We start from the raw sequence: 20,749 nt of genomic DNA, 5'->3' as shown, positions 1-20,749 counted from the left end.
AAACGTGCTAAGCACGTTTGCCTAGTTTACTAAAATGATTAATTTTAAGAAATAATGTGATTTTTATAAAAAAAAAATATAGATTTCAATCAATAAACAATTTCAATTTCAATAAATAATTTCATTGATTTCTACACTGAACAATACAAGCAATCAAATTATCTATACTTTAAATAAAAAAGAATCTAACATGACACAATAACATATCAAATCAAAAAATATCAAGAAAATGAAACCTATAAAAGAATAGATCAACATTACATATGAGAATTCTTAAATAAAATATTTACTAAAATTTATTTATTCTTCAAAGCAAGGGGCGAATAAAAATTATAAGTAGACCAGCTTATTATATTTTTTAACAATAACAATAACAATACTTATTATAACATTTGATTAGCTGACATTTCATAATTTTAGAGTTATGCTAATAATTAACTAATTTTTATTTATGTATTCACAAGTATTGCATGAACTTTTTCTATTAGATAGACTTTTATGAAATCATATTCTCCTTATCAATTGATAATTTAGTCATTATATATATTGGTAATGGAAAAGTTAAAAGTCTAATTGTCTTAAAATATTGCTAAAAAAGAAGTATTGATAAAACAATTATTTGACTTAAAATATTCTCTCTTTTTTCCTTGACCCGTACTGCTTTCTTGGCCATTAGAGGCTTGGAGCATGTTCATGCAAGTGCTTGATAAGGGTGGTCTTGAAAAAAAAAAAAAAAAAGGAACCACATTGGTAGTGTTGCTCTGTCTCGCAGATAATTCTCGAAGACATACCTTGCTTTAATAGTTTTGCTCGCGACCCAAGAAAAACATCTCCCTATATTTAATGCTGCAGTGAAGAAACATGAGGGATACTCTAAAAGTCTGGCCACATTCGTGAACAATGATCGTACGATTTCAATCCAGAGCACACAAAATAATCATCACGATCTTGGAGATCCTACTATATCTTCTCCTCAAACGCCAACTGGTCTGCAACGAGATAATCACTCCTGCTCTTAGTGCCCGTCAATATCTTGTGTCGTTAATTTCAAAATCCTGGCCAACTTCATGATCATGTGGAGAATTTATTAGGGTGATATAATAATAGTATTCTTTGTTAATGGTCATGTTCATCTAGCTAGCTAGAATGTAAATCATCAGAAATTATATATAGACTTGTATATGAGAAAGACCATGATGGCTTGCAACTTGCTTGCCAGAGATCAATATCAACATCTATTATTAATTATAAAATAAAAAAACAATCAATCGTCATCAGTTGTGTCAGTGATAATTTGTCATCAATTGTGTCAGGCTAAGTGATTGATAGAGGACACTTTGTTTGTATGCTCGATCGCCTCTTAATGTGAATAGGTAGTAGCTGGCTAGAATTTTGGGCGAGTTTTTCCTATTAATTGAGATAAGTTTTTATTTTTTATTTTTTGTAGTAACATAAAACAATCAAATTATAAATAAATAATAAATGTCATTAAAATAAATAAATAAAAGTATGATTGACCTTTCTTGTGCTCAACCCGGGGAAAAGATTTTTTTTTTTTTAAAAAAAAAGAACAATTATGAAGCTAGTGTATATCTACTCCATTATATATAAGCTAAGAGTAAGATGATATTGGATTTGGCACAATGCAAGTCTACTCCATTATATATTTATATGTAATACATGTGTGTTGAGATTGAATTTGAATTTTTAATATAATTTCCGGTTAATTACATTTTATTTATTCCTCAAATTTTCATTCAATTCTGAAACTACTAATTGCATCAAAGTGAACCTTCGAATTTTTAAAACTTTTCAATCTTCCATTCTGTCTACCAGCAGCTTTAAATCTAACGAAAATTCACTGAACGTGCTGCTTATTAACATAATATTCACTATAAAGATATAATTCTTATCTAATTTATTATCATTGACTATATAAAATATAAAATAATATATACTATTAATTAATAATAAATCATAAATCATAAATCATTAAATAATTTTTTTTATTAATTTATATATAGTTAATGAATATCAAATAATTTCATTGTGTATATAGATTATTCATACTTACTTGCAACTCATGTATAAAATAATTTTATATATATGGTTAATGATTAATGATTTATTATTAATTGATAATATATATTTTTTATATTTTATATTGTCAATAATAATAAATTAGATAAAAATCACATCTTTATAATGAATTTTTGTTAGATTTAATGATGCTGGTATGCCGAAAGGGGATTGAAAGTTTTGAAAATTTGAGGGTCTACTTTAATACAATTAGTAGTTTCAGAGACATATTATGAATTGAGTGAAAACTCAAGGGAGTAAAGTGTAATTAATCTTATAATTCTGGTGAAGTTTTGTGCACTCAATTTCACATAAAATATTCACCAAGATTTTTTTATTTTTCTAATAATACATTTTGTCATAATATTAAAACGCTAGATATGAATCTGCCTAAAATTAACTAATTGAGGTTTATTGGACCATTGGTTCGAAAAACAAGAGAATTACAGAGTACTAGGGTAGTTTGGTAATTGGGGTCATAAACTTTTGCTCCGCGCTTTCCAGGAAAGAAGTTAGAACGAATGAATACTTCCGGTAATTCAAGCAAAGACAAAGGGTAGTCTGATAATTTCTCGTCAATTCATCCCTGCTATAAGATGAGAGGATGAATTCATTCTTGGTGTAGAAGAAAAACAAAATCATGGACAGAGAACAGCACGAGCTTCAATTTCTGGGGTTCTTTGGCATCTTCAAAGAATCCTTCAAAATCATATTTTCATGGAGAAAGATCTTCAGCAAAATCACCCTAGCTCTGATCGTCCCACTCTCCTTTATCTTCCTTGCTCAAATCAAAATCTCATACCTCCTCTTTTCCGATATTGTAGACGAGAAGTACAGCTTGGAAAACAACCCAAAGAATTCTTACGAGCATGATAATCTCTCTCGTATCATCTCCTCTGATTGGACTTATTTCTGGCTCTTCAGAGCAGCCTGCTTCATCTTCCTTGTTATCCTCTCCCTCCTTTCAACCGCCGCAATCGTCTATACCATCGCATGCATATTCACAGGCAAAGAAACTACCTTCAAGAAGGTCATGCGTATTGTCCCAAAGGTTTGGAAAAGGCTTCTGGTCACTTTCATATGGAGTTTTCTTTTTGTTGTAGTGTACCACATTGTTGCAGCAGTATTATTCATCTTGTGGGCGGCTTTTATTGGAGCTTCTACAGTTGGATTTGTGATCGTAATAGTTCTTTTGATCTTATACTTGATTGGGTTCGTGTATATAAGCATCGTTTGGGATTTGGCGAGCGTGGTATCCGTGTTGGAGGATGTTTATGGACTTAAAGCCATGATTAAGAGCAAAGCCTTAATAAAGGGAAAGATGGGAGTTGCAGTTGCCTTCTTTATCCTGATTTCTGTTTGCCTTGTTGCAATTGAAATGATATTTGAGTATTTTGTTGTGCTGGAAATGGTACCCAATATAGCAATTAGCATTATGGTTGGGATTCTTAGCTTCTTGTTTCTAGTCATGGTGAGTCTCTTTGGTTTCGTTGTCCAAACTGTTGTCTACTTGGTCTGCAAATCGTATCACCATGAAGACATCGACAAGCCCTCCTTAGCGGATCATCTTGAGGGTTACCTAGGGGAGTATGTTCGTCTAAGGGCACCCAAGGATAATTTCCAACTTGGGGAGGTTCAAGTCTAGCTAAACCTGTTCTAGTATTGTACTTTGGAACTGTATGAGTTCCTCACTTGCTCTCATGTATATGTTTCTGGCTTAAATTGTAATGAATACATGAAGCTGTACCAAGTATTTTATTGGGAAGATATTGTTACATATGATGACGTTTTGTTACTTTATTTATATTCTGAATATTAATTTTCTAGCTTAGGGGCTTATCTTGGTGATAGCATCAGCTTCATGTCGTTAAACATGAGCTGAAATTCTTGCCACAATGCCACAACATGATTGGCAATAATGGATGATTGAACGAGCTTGAAGAATTTGTAATATGTAATCATTTGTTTTAGTAACAAAGGAAAAAGAAAATCTACCCCTATACAAAGCTCATTTACATCTTAGTTAGGCAAAACCAACCCTTTCCAACCTTAAAAATCCTATCACCACTTTAAACATGTTGTGCATCTGCTACAAGTAAAGAAGAACCCCTAGCACACTTGTTTGAATGCTGGTTTTGCCTATCTAAAATGTGTGTGGTAAATGTGGATGGCAAGGCTTAGCTAATTTTGGTAAATGTGGATGGCAAAACCAACCCTTTCCAACCTTAAAAATCCTATCACAAACCATACATTTGTTTTTTAATTTTTTTTTTTTTTAGTTTTATTCTTCTTAAATTTGTTGAATTCTTCTATTTATCATCTATATATTACACATTTGATAAGAAGAAGAAGAAGAAAAAAAAAAAAAAAAAAAAAAAAAAAACGTGGTGTATTTGGTGATGAAGAACAGAATTTTTCAAGCCGAGAAAGTGAAACAGACGTGCTACTCTAGCTCTATAGGCGTTCACTTTCACTTCACCGTCGCTCTTTTGAGCAGTCTCAGGTGTCTTGACTCTTTACCACTCGAGAGACCTTTAACTTGAAGCCTCGACTGGAATATCTTCCTTTTTCTTTTTCTGGGTTTAAGTTTTGTATCTTTTGTGTTTCCTTTTCTGGGTTTGGATAGGGTACACTGTTTCTGGTGTGGTGTCGGTGGAAACCCTGTTCTCTCTGTTGGGTTAGGCTTTTCTTGAGAGTGAACCTGGAGGGTTCATCTTTAATCCATTACTTGTTCAAGTTGTCGATGATTGAGGACTCTAGGATTGCTTGATATTCCCCCTCGACGCCCTGTAAAGAGTTTCGTTGCAAGTGACCACGCCCCCAGCTCCCAACTTCAAACTCTTTGAAACCAAAATCCACCATGGAAAGCACTTCTGACAGTCACCTCGTTGAGACTCGGAGGGTCGTCGAGGGACTCGTCAGCCGGATGGATGAGCGGTCGGTGATTGAGCTACGGTTACAAAGCCAACCCAGCCGGGGAGAGGCTTGCATCTTCCGGAGTGATCGCGTCGCGAAGGGCCTGTGGCCTTGTCCTCGGATTGTCTCCATCGGGCCCTTGAGCGACTGCCTAATCAAGACGGAGGAGCAAAAATGGAGGTACCTCACTTCCTCCTTGAGCGATAATAAATATATAGCCTTAGAGGACATTGTAACCAGCATACGCCCACTTGAAACGAAAGCCAGAAAGTGTTATGAATCTGATGACTGGGAACACGACATGGAATCCGTTGATTTCCTCCAAGGTTTGGTTCTTGACGGTTGTTTTATAATAGAATTGTTTCTCAGGGTTAATTCTTTGAAACAGTTCGAAGCCGACGACCCTCTTTCCAGGATGTTATGGACATCTCCAGATCTCTACGGTGATCTTCTTCTGCTCCACAATCAGATCCCCTTCTTCGTTCTGGAGAAGTTGTACGACACTTCCGTTTACAGCAAGTACCGCGAGCCGTTGCCCTTTCTTGCTATGCGATTCTTCAACAAAGTGTTGCGCCGGCCTCAGAAAGTTGTAGATAGATATCGCAATTTCAAAGATAGTTGTTTGCACTTGCTGGACTTAGTTCGGTCAAGTTTTATCCCACCCGAACAAGAGCAGGCACGGAAGAAGGGCAGCGGACGGGACCTCCGTATTATTCCCTGCATCTCGAAGCTCGTCCGTTCGGGAATTAAGGTCAATCCGGTCAAAGAGGACAGCTTCTTATCGGTGAGATTCAAGCGCGGAGTGATTGAGATGCCCGACATAAGCGTCGACGATTTCATGATCAGTTTCTTGATTAACTGCATCGTATTCGAGGAGGAACGCAACAACACCACCAAGCACTTCATGTCGTACGCTCATTTCTTGAATTGCCTTGTGAACAGCGACAAGGACGTCGAGTACCTTAGCGAACGCAGAGTACTCGACAATTACGTTGGGTCGGACGGCGATCTTGAGAAATACGTCAGCCACTTGGGCAGGTCCTTGTTGTTTGGTTTTGATCAGTTTTATCTGTCCAATTTGTTCAATGGCGTGGAGGACTATTATAGGAAGGACTTCAATTGGCAGTGGGCGAGCTTCAAGAGTACGTATTTTAACACGCCATGGACGTTCATCTCAGCAATGGCTGGCTTTGTGCTCCTAGTGCTCACGTTTTTGCAGACCTTCTACACCATCTATGCCTATGTGCATCCTAAAACCTAAATTCTCCCCTTCGCTCCACCTCCCACTGCACTCAGTACAAGTTCTTGTAGTGATCTGTTGGGCAAATTTCAACTTGTTGTAAACAGGCCGCCATTGTCAAGGGGTTAGCTCAGCGCATGCAAGGCAAACATGAAGTGAAACTGGATATGCTGCAAGAAGATGCCAAATTCGTGGATGCATATGCTATTTGTGTTTTGATTTTCTCTACAAATTCTCGTCATTGTTATTGTCTTTTTATTTCCAAAATCTTGTTTTCAGTGCACTTTGATCTTAGGTCTTGGTGTGTGATTAGTGGATCTATTAAATGTTGACTTTTTAAACGAGCCAAAGATGAATTTATTTATTTGGACTGTAGATCCATGGACTGTTTAATTTTAGATCTGAAAAGGATGAAGGCCCTTTTTTTTTTTTTGTCAAAAACCTTCAATTGTTATTTTATTTTAATTCTGTAATCTTATTATGGAAATTTTCACTATCATTCCTCATTCGGAATTGTAGAAGTTGTGACAGGTCAGAAGGCCGACCATGGTGAAATGGATCCTCCAGTGGTAATAAAGGTCCCATAGAGTTCTGAGCGCTCAACAAAGCCATCTTTGGTAGAAAGGCTAGAAGCGACAAACCAATTCATTTGTAAAGTGCTTAATTTGTTCGAGGAACTGTAGAAAATTATCAACAAGAGAACAAGGCAAAATAGAGAAGGTCTTGTATGGGTTTTTCTTTTTTGGAAGAAACATGGAAATTTCTTAAGAGGAAAGAGCTATAGATTTTTTTACCCTCTTGTATTTTGGACGTTTATATTTAGTATTAATGGTGCCTTGAAAATTGCCCTCAATCTTATTTAGAATCATATGAATTTGCAGCTCTGCGATTTATTGCATATTACTAGAAATATTCTAGGAGCAGACATCTTAACTGTCATGTACGGAAGTATGTAGTCTTGAGTTACATATCTCGACACTTCAATCACCGTCTAATCTCAAGCAAGGGTTGGGGTTGTCATAAATGGTAATATCAGAGCAATTACGTCTTTGAGTAAACCCACAAATTATCCTAGCTAGAAGAGACATGGAAATTTCTTAAGAGGAAAGGGCTATAGATTTTTTTGCCCTCTTGTATTTTGGATGTTTAAATAATGAAGTTGTTTTGAGATATTTAATGGTACCATGAAATGATTTTGGTAAATTGCTCTCAATCTTACTTAGAATCATATCAATTTTCGTTGTGATTTATTACATACTTCTAGAAATATTCTAGGAGCATGCATCTTAACTGTTATGTACGGAGGTATATAACTTTGAATTACATGTCCCGACACTTCAGTCACGATCTAATCTCAAGCTTGGGCTAGAGGCTTCACAATGGGGCACCATTTTTCATGCTTACTTTGTGTTAAAATAGCTAGTGCAGTCACATTAGAGACCTCAATCTCCATCCTGCTGATGGTTGCACATAATGAGTGTCCAAGTCTCGTATGGCAAGACCACCTCTGCAAGATCATGACTACAAGCCTCCAAACAGCCAGCTTTACAAATCTGAAACCTCACACTCAAGTCAAAACATCAACCACATTTATGTCATCTTTACAAATATTACCACTCAAGTCAAGGCTTACAAATATTACCTTGTATAGAAGATATATAATGTATATATCTTGAGATTGTATTTTTCGATTTTTCATTGACTTATATCATCTACATAATGAATACACAATATATATTGATTTGGTGTGTAAGCCAAAATCATTTATCTGTAATTTTGTTCACTTCGAAGAATGCTAAATTAAGGATTTCTGAATTCATCCTCTTATTTTGTGCAAAATCGAAGATCAAAGTTCTATATGATGAGTATGAAGGGGCTTATGAGCAGAAACTCATGTCACAACTTAAGATCAAAAAATTATGGAGGAGGTTGAAAAATGTTACATATATGTTACATGGACGTTGATGATTATGGAATAGCAATGTTTGGCTAAATATATTCGATTTACTTGATGTCTTTGGTTACTCAAATTTCAGAGCTACCTCGTATATTTGTCCTTTTGTCTGTTTGTTTGTTGATTTGGTGCAATTACAAGATTCAATGCTGCTTCCCTATACCCGCAAAATCCGATTTTGATAAAGAAAAATGATAAATTTCTTATTAGTTTATAATTATTATATAATTCTATTTATAATAAACGATAAAAACTATTTTGTTAATGAAGTAGCATATTTATATTGATTAATTTAAATTGAATTGTAGTTTTGTAGTACAGTTGTAAAAAATTGTATATTTATTTTGATAAAAAGATTTTTTTAAAAAAATAGCAGTCAATAAAGGAAAAATAGGCAAAAAAAAAAAAAAAAAAAGTTCCGACTTGACTTCGGAGTTGAGAGAAGACCCGGAAATTCTGATTCAATTCCGCTTCTACCCCCAATTTTCTTGGTTTTCTACCGGCCTTTTCATCTCTCGCAATATTTGCCTTTTGCTCTCTGCTCTCTCAATCAATCACTCTTTTCTTCGAACTAACACCCCCTTACGATTTCCTCACATTTCAGGTATTAGAGTTACCTGCATACGTGGATATAGGCATTTTTGCATGCGATCTTCCTTTCCAAAAAGGTGTACTGCTACATTGAATTATTGAAGATTTTATATACAAGTTTACAACCCATCCTTTCAATTGATTGATGCAAATTCTTATATTTGATTTTAGGTCTCATGCTTTGACTTGTGTATGTGAAATCTGAATTTCGTTTTGTCTCTCTTTTGAGCAATATCTCTTCTTCTTAAGTTGAAAGACGTATTTGAATCCCATTTAATGTCTTAACTCAGCCATGATTTTCCTGTGTAGTGAGTACAATATTTTTTTTATTTGAATTTTTCTTAACTCGGTCTCTTTCTCTCTTCCCTTTTCCGGTTTAAAATTTGTGTCTTTTGTGTTTCATCTCTAGCGGGGATAGATATGGTTTTGATGTTATTTTTGTTCCCAGATTTCGATTAGGTACACGATTGCTGTTTGTGGTTTTGGTGGAAATCCGGTTCTATCCATTGGGTTGGGCATTGTTTAAGAGTAAACTTCCATGGGTTCATCTTTGAATCAGCCTGAGTTTGATTACTTGTTCAAGTTGTTGATGATTGGGGACTCTGGGGTTGGAAAGAGTAGTCTGCTTTTGAGTTTTACATCCGATACCTTTGAAGATATGTCTCCCACAATTGGTGAGTCATTTCAATCAAAACTTCATATTAGGTGTTGGATTTTGATATTTTTGACATTAAAGCTTATTTATGGAATAAGGAAATGTGTATTTGAAGTGTAATGGAACAATGGGTCAGCATTGCTTTTTTGCTTCAATATTGATGCGGAGAAACTGGAAATAGTATAATTTTGTTTTTGCTCAGTGTAAGGAAATGATAGCTTAGCTGGAATAAGGTGCCACCAAAGTGATAATTTTTACTTTATTTGGCATGATTTTGTTTTTGCTCAGTGAAATATGAATGCGTGATAGAAAATTTGCTTTTCTTATCTATTGGAAATCAAATGTACATACCATGGTTGACGGAAAAAGATTCAATCATCGTTGCCCATTTTATTTTGTTTCTCAGGTCATGACTAATATTCTCTGCTTGTGGAGAACAAGAACATAATTATTACATCATGTTTTATAATGACCCCAAACTCATTAATATAAAATCCACTTATTTTGCTGGTCACTTTTCCTTCTGTCTCTATATACATCTTCTTTGTTATCTTATTCAGGTGTTGATTTCAAGGTGAAATATGTTGATGTTGGTGGCAAAAAGCTGAAGCTTGCCATCTGGGATACAGGTAACTCCAAAATGTGTTCATGCGAATGGCCATTTATCTATTTATTGTGCAAAATCTATGGTTTTGATACACAGATACAGGTCTTTATCCTTTCAAATGTGCATATGGTTGAGCATTTGTGTTTTCATTTTAGACAAATTGTGTCAAGCTCTATTCTGCAAGTCACTACTAGTTTAGCTATATTAATAATGTTTTAAAATGCATTCACCAAATGGCTAATTTGCTATTATGTGAATCCAGAATGAAATAAAAATAAACGGTAGGCTCTTTCTTTATCTTTGACATTGAAGTTGCTGATCAAAAAATGTATTATAGTTAAGTTGGCGGAGGGAGCTCATCTGATAGTATAATTTTAGATTCCTTCACATTTATATATCCAAATATCTTGTAGACTGGAATTAGCATATGCATGCACAAGTCCATTCAGCCTGACATAAAGTTTTATAGAGCTACAGAAAATGAAAGAAGTTGTGGGTTATTATTACATCCCCCTCTTGCATCATTTTGCTTGTGCTTCTGATCAGAGTATTGATGCCTGGCCTTGAGGATCAGAAATATATAATTGCATTATTTACATCACTGTTATTAGAACTAATCTTATAGTTTCTAATAAGAGAACTTATCTGATCAATTAGGTAGGATGCATTATTCTTATCTTTTGTTCTTGTTTTTCCTTATACTATACCTTCGGGAAAGAATTTGGTTTATCACTTTCTCTCATAAGGGAGAAGAATGGGTTTGGCCAAATGTAACTGATGTAATTGTTCAATTACCCAGCTGGGCAGGAGAGATTCAGAACGTTAACAAGTTCATACTACCGAGGTGCACAAGGGGTCATTATGGGTAAGTATCATTTTCCCCATAAGTTCTATGTTATATTCTTTCCTAAAAATGTTTTGTGTTGGCTTTATATGGAGAACTTTCTGGCTAGTGCCTCTTCACAAGTTTGTTAACAGGAGATTGCTTCTAAAGCTCAAAAGTTGCATTGTAGTGTCTTCCTATAAAATGTGTATGTGAAAGAATGCTAGAAACTAAAATGCCAATACTTGTTAGAATGTAGTAGGTGTTTTCTTTTGTATACTCCCAGTGCACTTGGGCAACGCCTATTTCATTCTCATTAATAAAGTTATTTCCTATTAAAAAAGTGCCAATACTTGTTTGATGTGTCCTTGTGTTCAAATGCAATGGACTCAAAGAAAGTCTAGCCCTAGGGACCAAAAATTTGAAGCAGCAACAACATATTATAATTGTAAGATGTGTTCCGATGCAATGGCCTAGAAACTCTTTATTCATGTCATGGATGCTTTGAGTAGAATGATTGAAGCAGCTGTGAGTGGGAGTTTCTTGTCAGGTTTTTTGGTGAATGATGGCTCTCTTGGTAGCCTAAAGGTCGCACATCTCCTTTTTGTTGATGATTCCCTAATTTTCAGTGAGCCTAATCAAGATCATATTCTATCTTTGAGAGCCCTTTTGTTATGTTTTGAAGTTGTTTTTTGTCTAGAATCAATTTATAAAAGTCAAATAGTATCTGTGGGCCCTATTTTGAACACTATGGATTTGGTCGACATATTGGGTTGCAAGATCTCATTCCTCCCTTTGAGATATCTAGGCATTCCCTTGGGAGCTCCTTAAAAATCTTTGTCGATTTGGGATGGAGCAATCGAGAAAATTGAGAGGAGGTTGGCTGGATGGAAAATGATTTATTTATCTAAAGGGGGAAGAATTACTCTGATCAAAAGTATGTTGTCTAATCTTCCAACATATTTCTATCCCCTTTTCCTTTGTTCATTGGGGTGGCTAGTAGAACTGAGAGAATCTTCCTTTATTTTTTGTGGGGCGGTATTGGGGAAGAAAGAAAGTTCCATTTGGTAGGGTTGGGATAAAGTTTGTTCATTGGTTTCTTGTGGAGGTTTGGGGATTCACAATTTGAGGCTTTTCAACAAAGCTCTTCTTGGGAAATGACTTTTTAGGTATCATTTAGAGAGGGATGCATTGTGGAGGAATATTATTGTGTTAAATATGGGAGGGCTTGGGGGAGTTTGATGTGGAGCCTATGGCTGGAAAGGAATGGGCGGTGTTTTGATGATAGAGAATGTTCGTTGGGAGAATTCAGAGAGTTTTTCTTCCGTACTTTTTCTTTGGGCGAATGTTCTTGTATTGAATGCGAATAATCTTCATGATTTTCTTATAGCTTTTTCTGGCTCCTAGTTCCTAGCTTGTATTTAGGCGTTTCCACTTGTATACTTCTTGTATACTTGGGCTATGCCTATTTACTTGTCTTAATAAAACTTCTTATTACTTATCGAAAAAAAAAAAGCTACTCATTTTTGTAGATATATACTCACCTTTCCATGTCTCAAAGAACAAGGTTGCATTGGTATTGGATTAACTGCATTGACAACCAGCGTTTGTCACATAGGCAGAAAGTTGTAATCAATGTGATAGTTCTCTCTTACTTTTTTTTATGTAGTCTATAGTGTAAAGGCATTGCCAGCTACTTAAACATCACTGGTGGTGGTTGTGCAGGGGAATATAGTGGGTTTCATCCAATCTATTTAAAATTTATGCTGAAGAAGGGTGGTTATTCAAATTGAGCTTTAAGTTATATTTATGAATCATACTGGCTGATCATTTCAGACATAATGGCTATCTCTAGTTCTGTACCCTTATTTTATACTGATGGCCATATTGGGGAATGGATTAGGAATGAATACGAAGTGATGAGGAAAAATTGAATTGATACAAATTGGAGTTAGACAATTGTATAATATGAGAAAGATGACCCTGTTAATGGGATTTATATCTCCTTATCTGGGATCTGGTCGTAGATAGTAGAATATATCCTCTATACATTGTTCATTGACAAGCAGCTAAGAGCATGCTTGGCTTGAATGACCCTACCGTCAACTTTGGATTCATGCTTTTTTTACTTTTGCTTAATGTCCTCTCAATATATGGTTGACAGGTATACGCTTGGTTCAAATTTGGTAATATATACTTGGACATAACCTTTTTTTACCTGATTTTGACACATGACTAACTTCCCATCCCTTTTTCATTGTACAAAAATATAAAATACACAACAGGGGGTCTTCGAGATAAGGAATAGCCGACCTTATTGAAACGAAGGGTGACTCGGTTGTTTCGCAAGCCCATGGTGCCTTGCCAAACTAACGAATGGTATCTCATGATTAAGGGGCGGAAATAATTCAATCGTCAAAAGGAATATATGTGTTATTGCTAATGATAATAATAAAAAAGAAGCATGTGTAAAGGCCTTGGGCTTGGGGTTGGCTCCCCCTAGGTCTAAAGTTCAAATTCCTTTAGTTGCAAACAATCTCTAGGGACTATCGGACTGGATGATTTTTCCCTTGAATTACCTGAGTTACACTTGCGGGAAATTCCTTGTTGAGGGCCTATGCACCCCCGGGATTAGTTGGGATGCTGTTCCAGACGGGCCAATAAAAAAAGAAAAGCCTGTGTAAGTGGTGACAATAGCTAGTTAGAGAAGATGTTAATATGTTTTTTTTTTTTTTTTTCGGTAAGTATTCAGAAGATGTTAATATGTAAGCTCAGCAAGTTTAAAGTCGCATGGTTTCTTGGCCTGTCACAATGGCTATTATGACATTACTCTCATATATATATATATATATATATTTTTGATAAGTAGGAAACTTTATTGAACGAAACTAGGCGAAGTCCATGCACATAGGAAGTATACAAAAGAAGCACCTAATTACATTCTAGAAACCTGAAAAGAAAACAAAAACTCATGAGCATTCCCTCCCTTAAGAAACAATAGCCGAAAACCACTGCAGCAAAGAAGACACAAACAATTTCCAGATATCCTCAACAGTTTGCTCCTTGTCGTTGCAGCACCTTTCATTCCTTTCCTTCTTATTCTCTTATATGGTAACTGCTGTTTTTTAACCGTTCATCTGTTTGCGTAAATGCAACAGTTTATGATGTTACAAGGCGAGATACCTTTACAAACCTCTCTGAGGTATGGGCCAAGGAAGTAGACCTATACTCAACAAATCAAGACTGCATCAAGATGCTTGTTGGAAACAAGGTTGATAAGGTATTCATAGGAAGATCTATAGATTTAATTGTTCTTTATAATTTTCTTTCATTTTGCCATTATTCTTTCTCTACCTGAGTGTATTGGTATATCCAAAATTAGATATGGCAGGAAAAGTAGCTAGTAAAACTTTCAAGATAAATTTTTGCAGCAATTGAGGATATCATGCATATGTGGCTCATTTTCCTTCTACAGGAAAGTGACAGGGTTGTAACGAAGAAAGAAGGAATAAGCTTTGCAAGGGAATGCGGGTGTCTATTTATTGAATGCAGTGCTAAAACTCGAGTGAATGTACAGCAGTGCTTTGAAGAGCTTGTTTTAAAGGTATGGATGGTGATAAACTTGTTTTATCTTATTCTTGAAAAGAAATTGAAAGTTGGCGAGCTTGTTTGTTGTTTAGCTTTATTTTATGGTTGGTTAGTTGCATTTTATGTCCAAATATATAGGTAGGGGTGAGCACCGACTTAGTCGGAGTTGGATTCCTGTAAATCTAACTCCGACTCCGACTCCGACTCCGACTCCGACTCCGACTTGTCAGAAGGAGTTGGATTTAAGCTTTTAACTTTGGGCTTCTTCTTTTTTAGCTTCATATTTAGCCCATTTAAAAAAGAATTTTTTATGGGCTTTCAAATATCAATTTTTCAAAAAGATCAAAAACTAAAACTAAATCATTCACTGCTAATTTACCTCTATACTAAAATCTAATTTATTTTTATACTAGATTTATACTATAGTGTCTAATTACATGTTATCATACTATAGTATTGCATATTATTTTTAGTGTCTAATTATATGTTATTATATTATACTAGTGTCTAACTTATTTATAACTTATTTCTATACTAGACTTATAATATTTTAGTAAATTTGTATTATGCCTTATTAACTAATTATACTAGACTTATTAGTTATTTTATACTAGTGTCTAACTTATTTCTATACTTGATTATATATGGTAGTAAGACTATAATGTTTACATATACTAAACTATTGCTAGTCTATGTATAAGTATATTATTTTATAATAGTTAGCTCATACTAGTATGTTATTGAATTTAATTATATAAGTTCTAGTTATATAACTATATAACTATACTAGTAAATATGATAGATATATAGATAAATACATATTTTTATAACATATGTACAATATCGGAGTCGGATTTAGAGGAAAGAGTCGAAGTTGGAGTCAGAGGGCAAAGTCGAAGTCGGAGTCAAAGGATAAAGTCGGAGTCGGTCAAACGACACCTCCGACTAAAAAATTAAAAAGAAATCCGACTCCAGAGTCGGAAAGGAGCCAGATTCGAAGTCGGATTTTTGCTCAACCCTATATATATAGGACCAACGTATGATAGGCAAATTTCCTTTTTTTTTTTTTTTTGGGGGGGGGGGGGTGGAATAATATGTATTTATGATTTTTCTCGTTAACATAATGATTGACAGCATGAATGATGCAATCATATGTAGATATTGGATACACCTAGCCTCCTAGCTGAGGGTTCTAAAGGGATGAAAAAGAACATCTTTAAAGAGAAGCTGCCACAGTCCGATGCATCCACGAGCAGTTGTTGTTGAGACTGATTATGTCCCTAATTTCTCTAAATTCTGGATCTCTAACCTACTTGTTTCCTTTTTCAACTATTTAAAAAATTGTTTTGTTGTTATAATTATGGTCGATAATTTGAATTGCTTTCAAATTACATGTAAAGTAGCGAAGCTAGCATTGGAGACTATATTTCAATATTGAAGTATATTGAGCATATGATGTCTTGGCATGGTATATGATACGTCGATGTGATTCTATACCTTTTGTATCAAAGGGTTGTGATTTCGGTTGGTGACATTGGTTCCAGGTGAGAGGTTAGTTTCAAGGACGATGGCTATTTAATAATGTAGAATCTTAAACACCTCATTTGTACGGAATGTTGGCATACTCATTACCATATTCACCATTATCTGTACAATGAATATATATATTTTTTTGTTAAGCAAGCATTATATAATATAGCAAAAGCGGTACAATAGATCCTGTTTATATATTACAAGATCATGGGAGGGTCTTTCCCACTATGGAAGTTCAATAAACTAGGAGGGATAAAGATTAGAGGGATATTTTTAAAAGCTTGCGTTTAAGCTAGCCATTGCATCAAGTTGTGCGCGTATCGATTTACAGATAGATGAATTTTTACAACTTTCCAATCTTCAAAGTTGCAAAGTTGATGTTTGATATCTCTTATGATAGGCTGCATTTTTCAGTTCAGTGACTCAGTCGGATTGTTGATGGTCTGTGCTACCAAGCTAGAGTCACCTGCTACTAGAATTTTCTTCGAACCCATTGAGATGGCCTCCTCTATAATCATTCTTGCTGCAGATGCTTCTCCAACATTTGGATTAATACTAGGAATGCAAAAGTCAGTAAAGCAATATATGTAGAGCGCTGTATTACCTTATTTCACTCTCTCCAGCCAAACTCGTCAAGTCAAATAACAAGTTGCAGCTCTGCCTTGCCACAGAAAATTATAGAGAAAGTAAGAGAACGAAATAATCAAATTAAATTGCAACAAGTCCAAAATTTGCCTCCAAAACCCTGCAAACATGCACCCATGTGTCATCTTCTTCCTTCTCTTTCACCTCGAAACTCTGTTCTTCCTCTATTGTTCTGTATCTTCTTTTTCTTTTCTTGGGAGGTTGTGGGTGGTCGAAGGACAAGGTCCTTAGCTTCTCCATATCAATGATAACCAAAGACATTTTGCTTCTTTCTGTTTCTCTTTTCTCCTTTCTTTTGGCCCACAGGTGTCTGCCTATGTTTGCCAATAGCACGGTTACAGACTTACTGGTGAACTCAATGATGGAACCACCCAAGTAAAATACTAGTTGAAATTTTTTCCGCCGGGACCAATGGTACCAACAATATTAATTATGATAGAAGAAATTTACTTAGAATTTTCGCGACCCTGGTCCCTGGTTAATCATTCTCCATCTTTACCAACTTATGGTTCCACTCTGTTCATAATCTCTGCCGCCACCCGCCCCCAACCTTCTCTTTCTTCCCCATTTTTTCTTCTTCTTATTTTTTCCCTCTCTTTTAGTGGGGTGCGGGAGGTGGGGATAGGTCGGCTCCCCTGTTGTATATATCAATTAGGGAGTGTGCAGCTTCACTGGTCTGAAAGGCCATAGCTTTTGTCGTGTTGGGTGTGAGAGTTTTGTCTATTGCCACCAATCCTAGCGCGGCTTAACCAATCAGTGTGTATCAAGACAAATCTTTACGTCTGCTTTTGAGTAAAATAAATCGCTGCTTTTGTTATAAAATGAGTCAATGACCATACTTAATATGTCGTAGCAATTTCATTTGGTTGATCACGTGCCAAAATTACCTCAAGCTGGCCGTGTCTTTCCTCTTAAGTTCTAGCAGTACTTTTCACGTGGAAGACCTTTGCGCATGTCTGTAAGTAGCTTAGCCTAAGCTAGTGATCAAGCCCACCAATCAACTAATGTTAATGTTAGAACTTTAGAATTGACTGAAAACAGCAGCAGTGTACTTTTGACCCTAATCAAAAGGTACGACGGAACATCCATTTGGTGATGTACTAACACAGTCCAGTGCGGTGGTGCAAATTTCTTCAGTCTTCACCTTTCACCTTATTCTTGGGCAAAAGGAGGTGACATCTTGCCGAAAACATGGACCATTGTCACACTCGAGTGCATGCCTGTAACCTTTATTCTTAAAGCTAGAACACCCACAATTGGTTCTTGACTTGTATAGCCGTTTGTGGGGTCCTTACAAATGCAGATCAACTATTTTCTTCAGTTAGTCTGGCATACATGAACTATGTTCCAAAATCCAGATGGATTTTTTATGCGAAACAATGTGCGCAGGAATCAGCCTGTGATAGCTTGGTGACGGTAATTAGGAAAGAAAAGCTAGCATACCAATTACCAACCTCCCTCTCTGTGTACGTGTGACTGTAATCCTTCTAAATATCAACTGACAATTGGAATATCCAAAAGACCCAAAAGTCCCATCAACTACCGAAGGATCCGGACAAAGGTGCTGTTGCCAATTTGGTTCTGTTTAGAGAAAATGCCATCCCTACTAGGCAAGAAGAAACATCTTTTCCAGCAATATGGGCGGGTCAGGAGCATGTGCTTTGCTTTCTTGACCAGACATGTAATAATGGGATGAGCATTGAGCAGCAGCAGCCCTGTTCAGTCATGCAATGTCTATCATGATTCATAATCTGCATGTTTAGGTCATTTCTCGGGTAAAGTTGGCACTATTCAGTTTTCACTCCGCTGTACGAAGATGGAATATTGTTCTTTTTACTGTTTTAAAGGCACAAATACATGATTCCTAGGAATGAATATATGCAAGATATTCAGATCGTTACTTCCATAAATAATCGGAAGCTAGGCCTCTAATAACATCACGAAAGTACTACTCCTCATTTGCTTTCTCGAATCCATTTAATTTAATTCGATGAGACTGATACTTCTTGTTTAGTTTAATGAAGTTATTATGGAATGTGTTTTTCTTTGTTTACAGAGGAAAAGCAATAAAAATTTCAATCAAACGTACAGTTCCTTTGAGTTGGCTCGCATGAATATCCAATTTAAGTGGATGCTTTTAAAGTTATTGAATTTTCAATTATTGATGATATAACAGGAATTTGATTCTTCTATATATACACATATGTAAGTTTCAGAGAATCCAATACATGACCACATAGAATATAATTAAGACCCCACATGATAGGCGACAAACGTCGAGTACCCATATATAATTTTATCATGTAATCTAGACCCGATGTGAGTCTTCAGCCCACTTGGATCTAAGCAGCTTGAGCAGCATTCTCGCCTTTGTTTTGGTCCTACAACTGCACTGGCTTTGCAAAAGTAACAGCAGCTGAGTCAAAACTCCAGCACCAATTGCTTCTTCCCGTGCTCGCAAGGAATCATAACATATGATCATAAGCAAGCTAACTGCACTCTCACTGCCTTCGTGATCTGAAACCCTGAAAACCATCCTAACAAGAGCGTTCACCCCATCTGGGTTGTTAATCAATGCTTCTTTTGTACTCTCTATTCCTGCAAGCTTCTCTAGTGTTGCCATGGCCATTGGTGCCAAGTTATTTTCACGTCTTTCAGCACGCAAGATATATGTTATGAGTCCGTCTATGGCACCTTCTCTAACCAAGTTCTGTTGATTAGACTGCAAGGAAGATAATGCTGTTAAGGCTTTGATTCCAGCCTCAGAAGCCTCAGAACCATGGCTAACGAGAAGAACCAATCCATGCAAGAGTTCGCGGGTTCTTCCAAGCATTTCACGAAGCTCTTTTGTCTCCAAAGATGATGATGATGATATTAACTCTAAAAGATGGCACAAACTTATCTTGACCACGTCAGTGCCGTGCTCTAATAAATCTAGGAATGATGCTAACTTAGACTCTTCTTTTAGCATATTCAGAGACTCCAATCCACTCAGATGCAACAATCTTACAGCACAAGAAAGTGCAAGGTCAACAAACTTTATACAATCTTGGGAGAGTTTGGCTTTTACTCTTCCAAAAACTAGTTCTAGAAATAAAGGCAAGAAACCCAATTGGAGCAAACAAGAATTCCCAGAAGGTGATTGTTCGGATAATTCTCGAATCTTTTTGAGTGTTTGGAGCTTGTCTTCCAAGGTGCCTTCATGAGATTCAAGGCTGTATTTGAGAGAAGCTAAAGAATCAATCGTCGCCAAGTAATCGGGATCAAACTGGTCACCCATATGAAGCCACTGATCAATCAAATGGCGAAGAGTGTGATTGGGAACAATGGATGGATCATGGAGCTTCTGCATTGTGACAGGACAGGTGAGATTACCAGCAGCCAGCCATTTCTCTATGCTTGATCTGTCATATGTTTGGCCTGTACATAAAGTGACTGGATCTTTGAACAAGTCTAGACTAATTGGGCATCTGAACAAGTGGGGAATGGCCATGTCAGCAGCTTCTTTCATGAACGAAGAGTAATGGTTCAAGAACACATAAACGAACCCAGCTTGTGAAATGCAATGAATAATCGACTAAATATAGAATCTAACAAGTGGGTGCTACGGATACACAACAAATAGTACTTCTTAGAAAGCAAGAATATTGATATAGACTGCAATGGAAATGTGGGTTTTAAAGGACAAACCTTAATTTGGAAGTCCTTAAGAGAAAAGTTTCGAGTATGAATTATAGCATGAGATTGAGAAAGAGAGAGGAGTACGTAGCTAAAGAAATGCAAGCAGAGAAAAGTAGTGATGAAAAGGATAAGCAGCAAGCGCAGGATTTGCAGTCCATATACTGACAGAGAATGGGAGAAGTGGGAGAGGAAGGGAGTGGTGTCAACTTGCTTGTAGTCCAGACTGACAGACAGCACATGAGAAAGAAATTAAGGGGAAATAGCAAACCAAAGCAGGCAATCTTAGTTGGGAAGAAGCAGAAGAGAACAACAACATACAAACACTGGAAAGGGCCAAAGAATAGGCCTTATCCTATTCCTAGTGAAAGATAGTAAAAGGTTGCAGCTGATAATATAGAACGGTCCCCCCACCTCTCTCTCTCTCTCTCTCGTTCATA

General features: G+C 36.2%; 4 protein-coding genes across 7 annotated transcripts; 3 read left to right on the top strand and 1 right to left on the bottom strand.

Moving 5' to 3' along the window:
- The first annotated feature begins 2,719 nt into the window (after positions 1–2,719).
- Positions 2,720–3,724, top strand: LOC121249259. The gene has a single exon (XM_041147971.1). The coding sequence runs from the start codon at positions 2,720–2,722 to the stop codon at positions 3,722–3,724; it is 1,005 nt and encodes a 334-aa protein (XP_041003905.1).
- A 1,215-nt stretch (positions 3,725–4,939) lies between these two features.
- Positions 4,940–6,256, top strand: LOC121249258 (UPF0481 protein At3g47200-like). Its single transcript, XM_041147970.1, has one exon. The coding sequence runs from the start codon at positions 4,940–4,942 to the stop codon at positions 6,254–6,256; it is 1,317 nt and encodes a 438-aa protein (XP_041003904.1).
- Positions 6,257–8,641: 2,385 nt separating this feature from the next.
- Positions 8,642–15,906, top strand: LOC121250796 (ras-related protein RABC1-like). 3 transcript variants are annotated; one of them, XM_041150014.1, is made up of 7 exons: positions 8,642–8,793; positions 9,229–9,454; positions 9,996–10,064; positions 10,842–10,907; positions 14,024–14,145; positions 14,341–14,469; positions 15,612–15,906. In XM_041150014.1, exons 2-7 carry the CDS (start codon positions 9,319–9,321, stop codon positions 15,717–15,719), a joined length of 630 nt encoding a protein of 209 aa, XP_041005948.1. In that variant the 5' UTR covers positions 8,642–8,793; positions 9,229–9,318; the 3' UTR covers positions 15,720–15,906. The 3 variants fall into 3 exon arrangements, with proteins under 3 accessions (XP_041005948.1, XP_041005949.1, XP_041005947.1); XM_041150015.1 differs by having other exon boundaries at positions 8,676–8,793; positions 9,240–9,454; XM_041150013.1 differs by having other exon boundaries at positions 8,692–8,857.
- A 2,857-nt stretch (positions 15,907–18,763) lies between these two features.
- LOC121251190 (U-box domain-containing protein 26-like) lies at positions 18,764–20,718 on the bottom strand. Of its 2 annotated transcripts, XM_041150552.1 has the most exons (2): positions 20,322–20,717; positions 18,764–20,101 (listed from the first exon to the last, which is right to left on the bottom strand). In XM_041150552.1, exon 2 carries the CDS (start codon positions 19,981–19,983, stop codon positions 18,940–18,942), a length of 1,044 nt encoding a protein of 347 aa, XP_041006486.1. In that variant the 5' UTR covers positions 19,984–20,101; positions 20,322–20,717; the 3' UTR covers positions 18,764–18,939. The 2 variants fall into 2 exon arrangements, with proteins under 2 accessions (XP_041006486.1, XP_041006485.1); XM_041150551.1 differs by having other exon boundaries at positions 18,764–20,718.
- Positions 20,719–20,749: the final 31 nt, after the last annotated feature.

This window comes from Juglans microcarpa x Juglans regia, chromosome 2D (assembly GCF_004785595.1).
Source record: "Juglans microcarpa x Juglans regia isolate MS1-56 chromosome 2D, Jm3101_v1.0, whole genome shotgun sequence".
In the NCBI taxonomy this organism is placed as follows: Eukaryota; Viridiplantae; Streptophyta; class Magnoliopsida; order Fagales; family Juglandaceae; genus Juglans; species Juglans microcarpa x Juglans regia.
The sequence above is the reverse complement of the archived record's forward strand: the minus strand, read 5'-3'. Positions and strand labels throughout refer to the sequence as shown.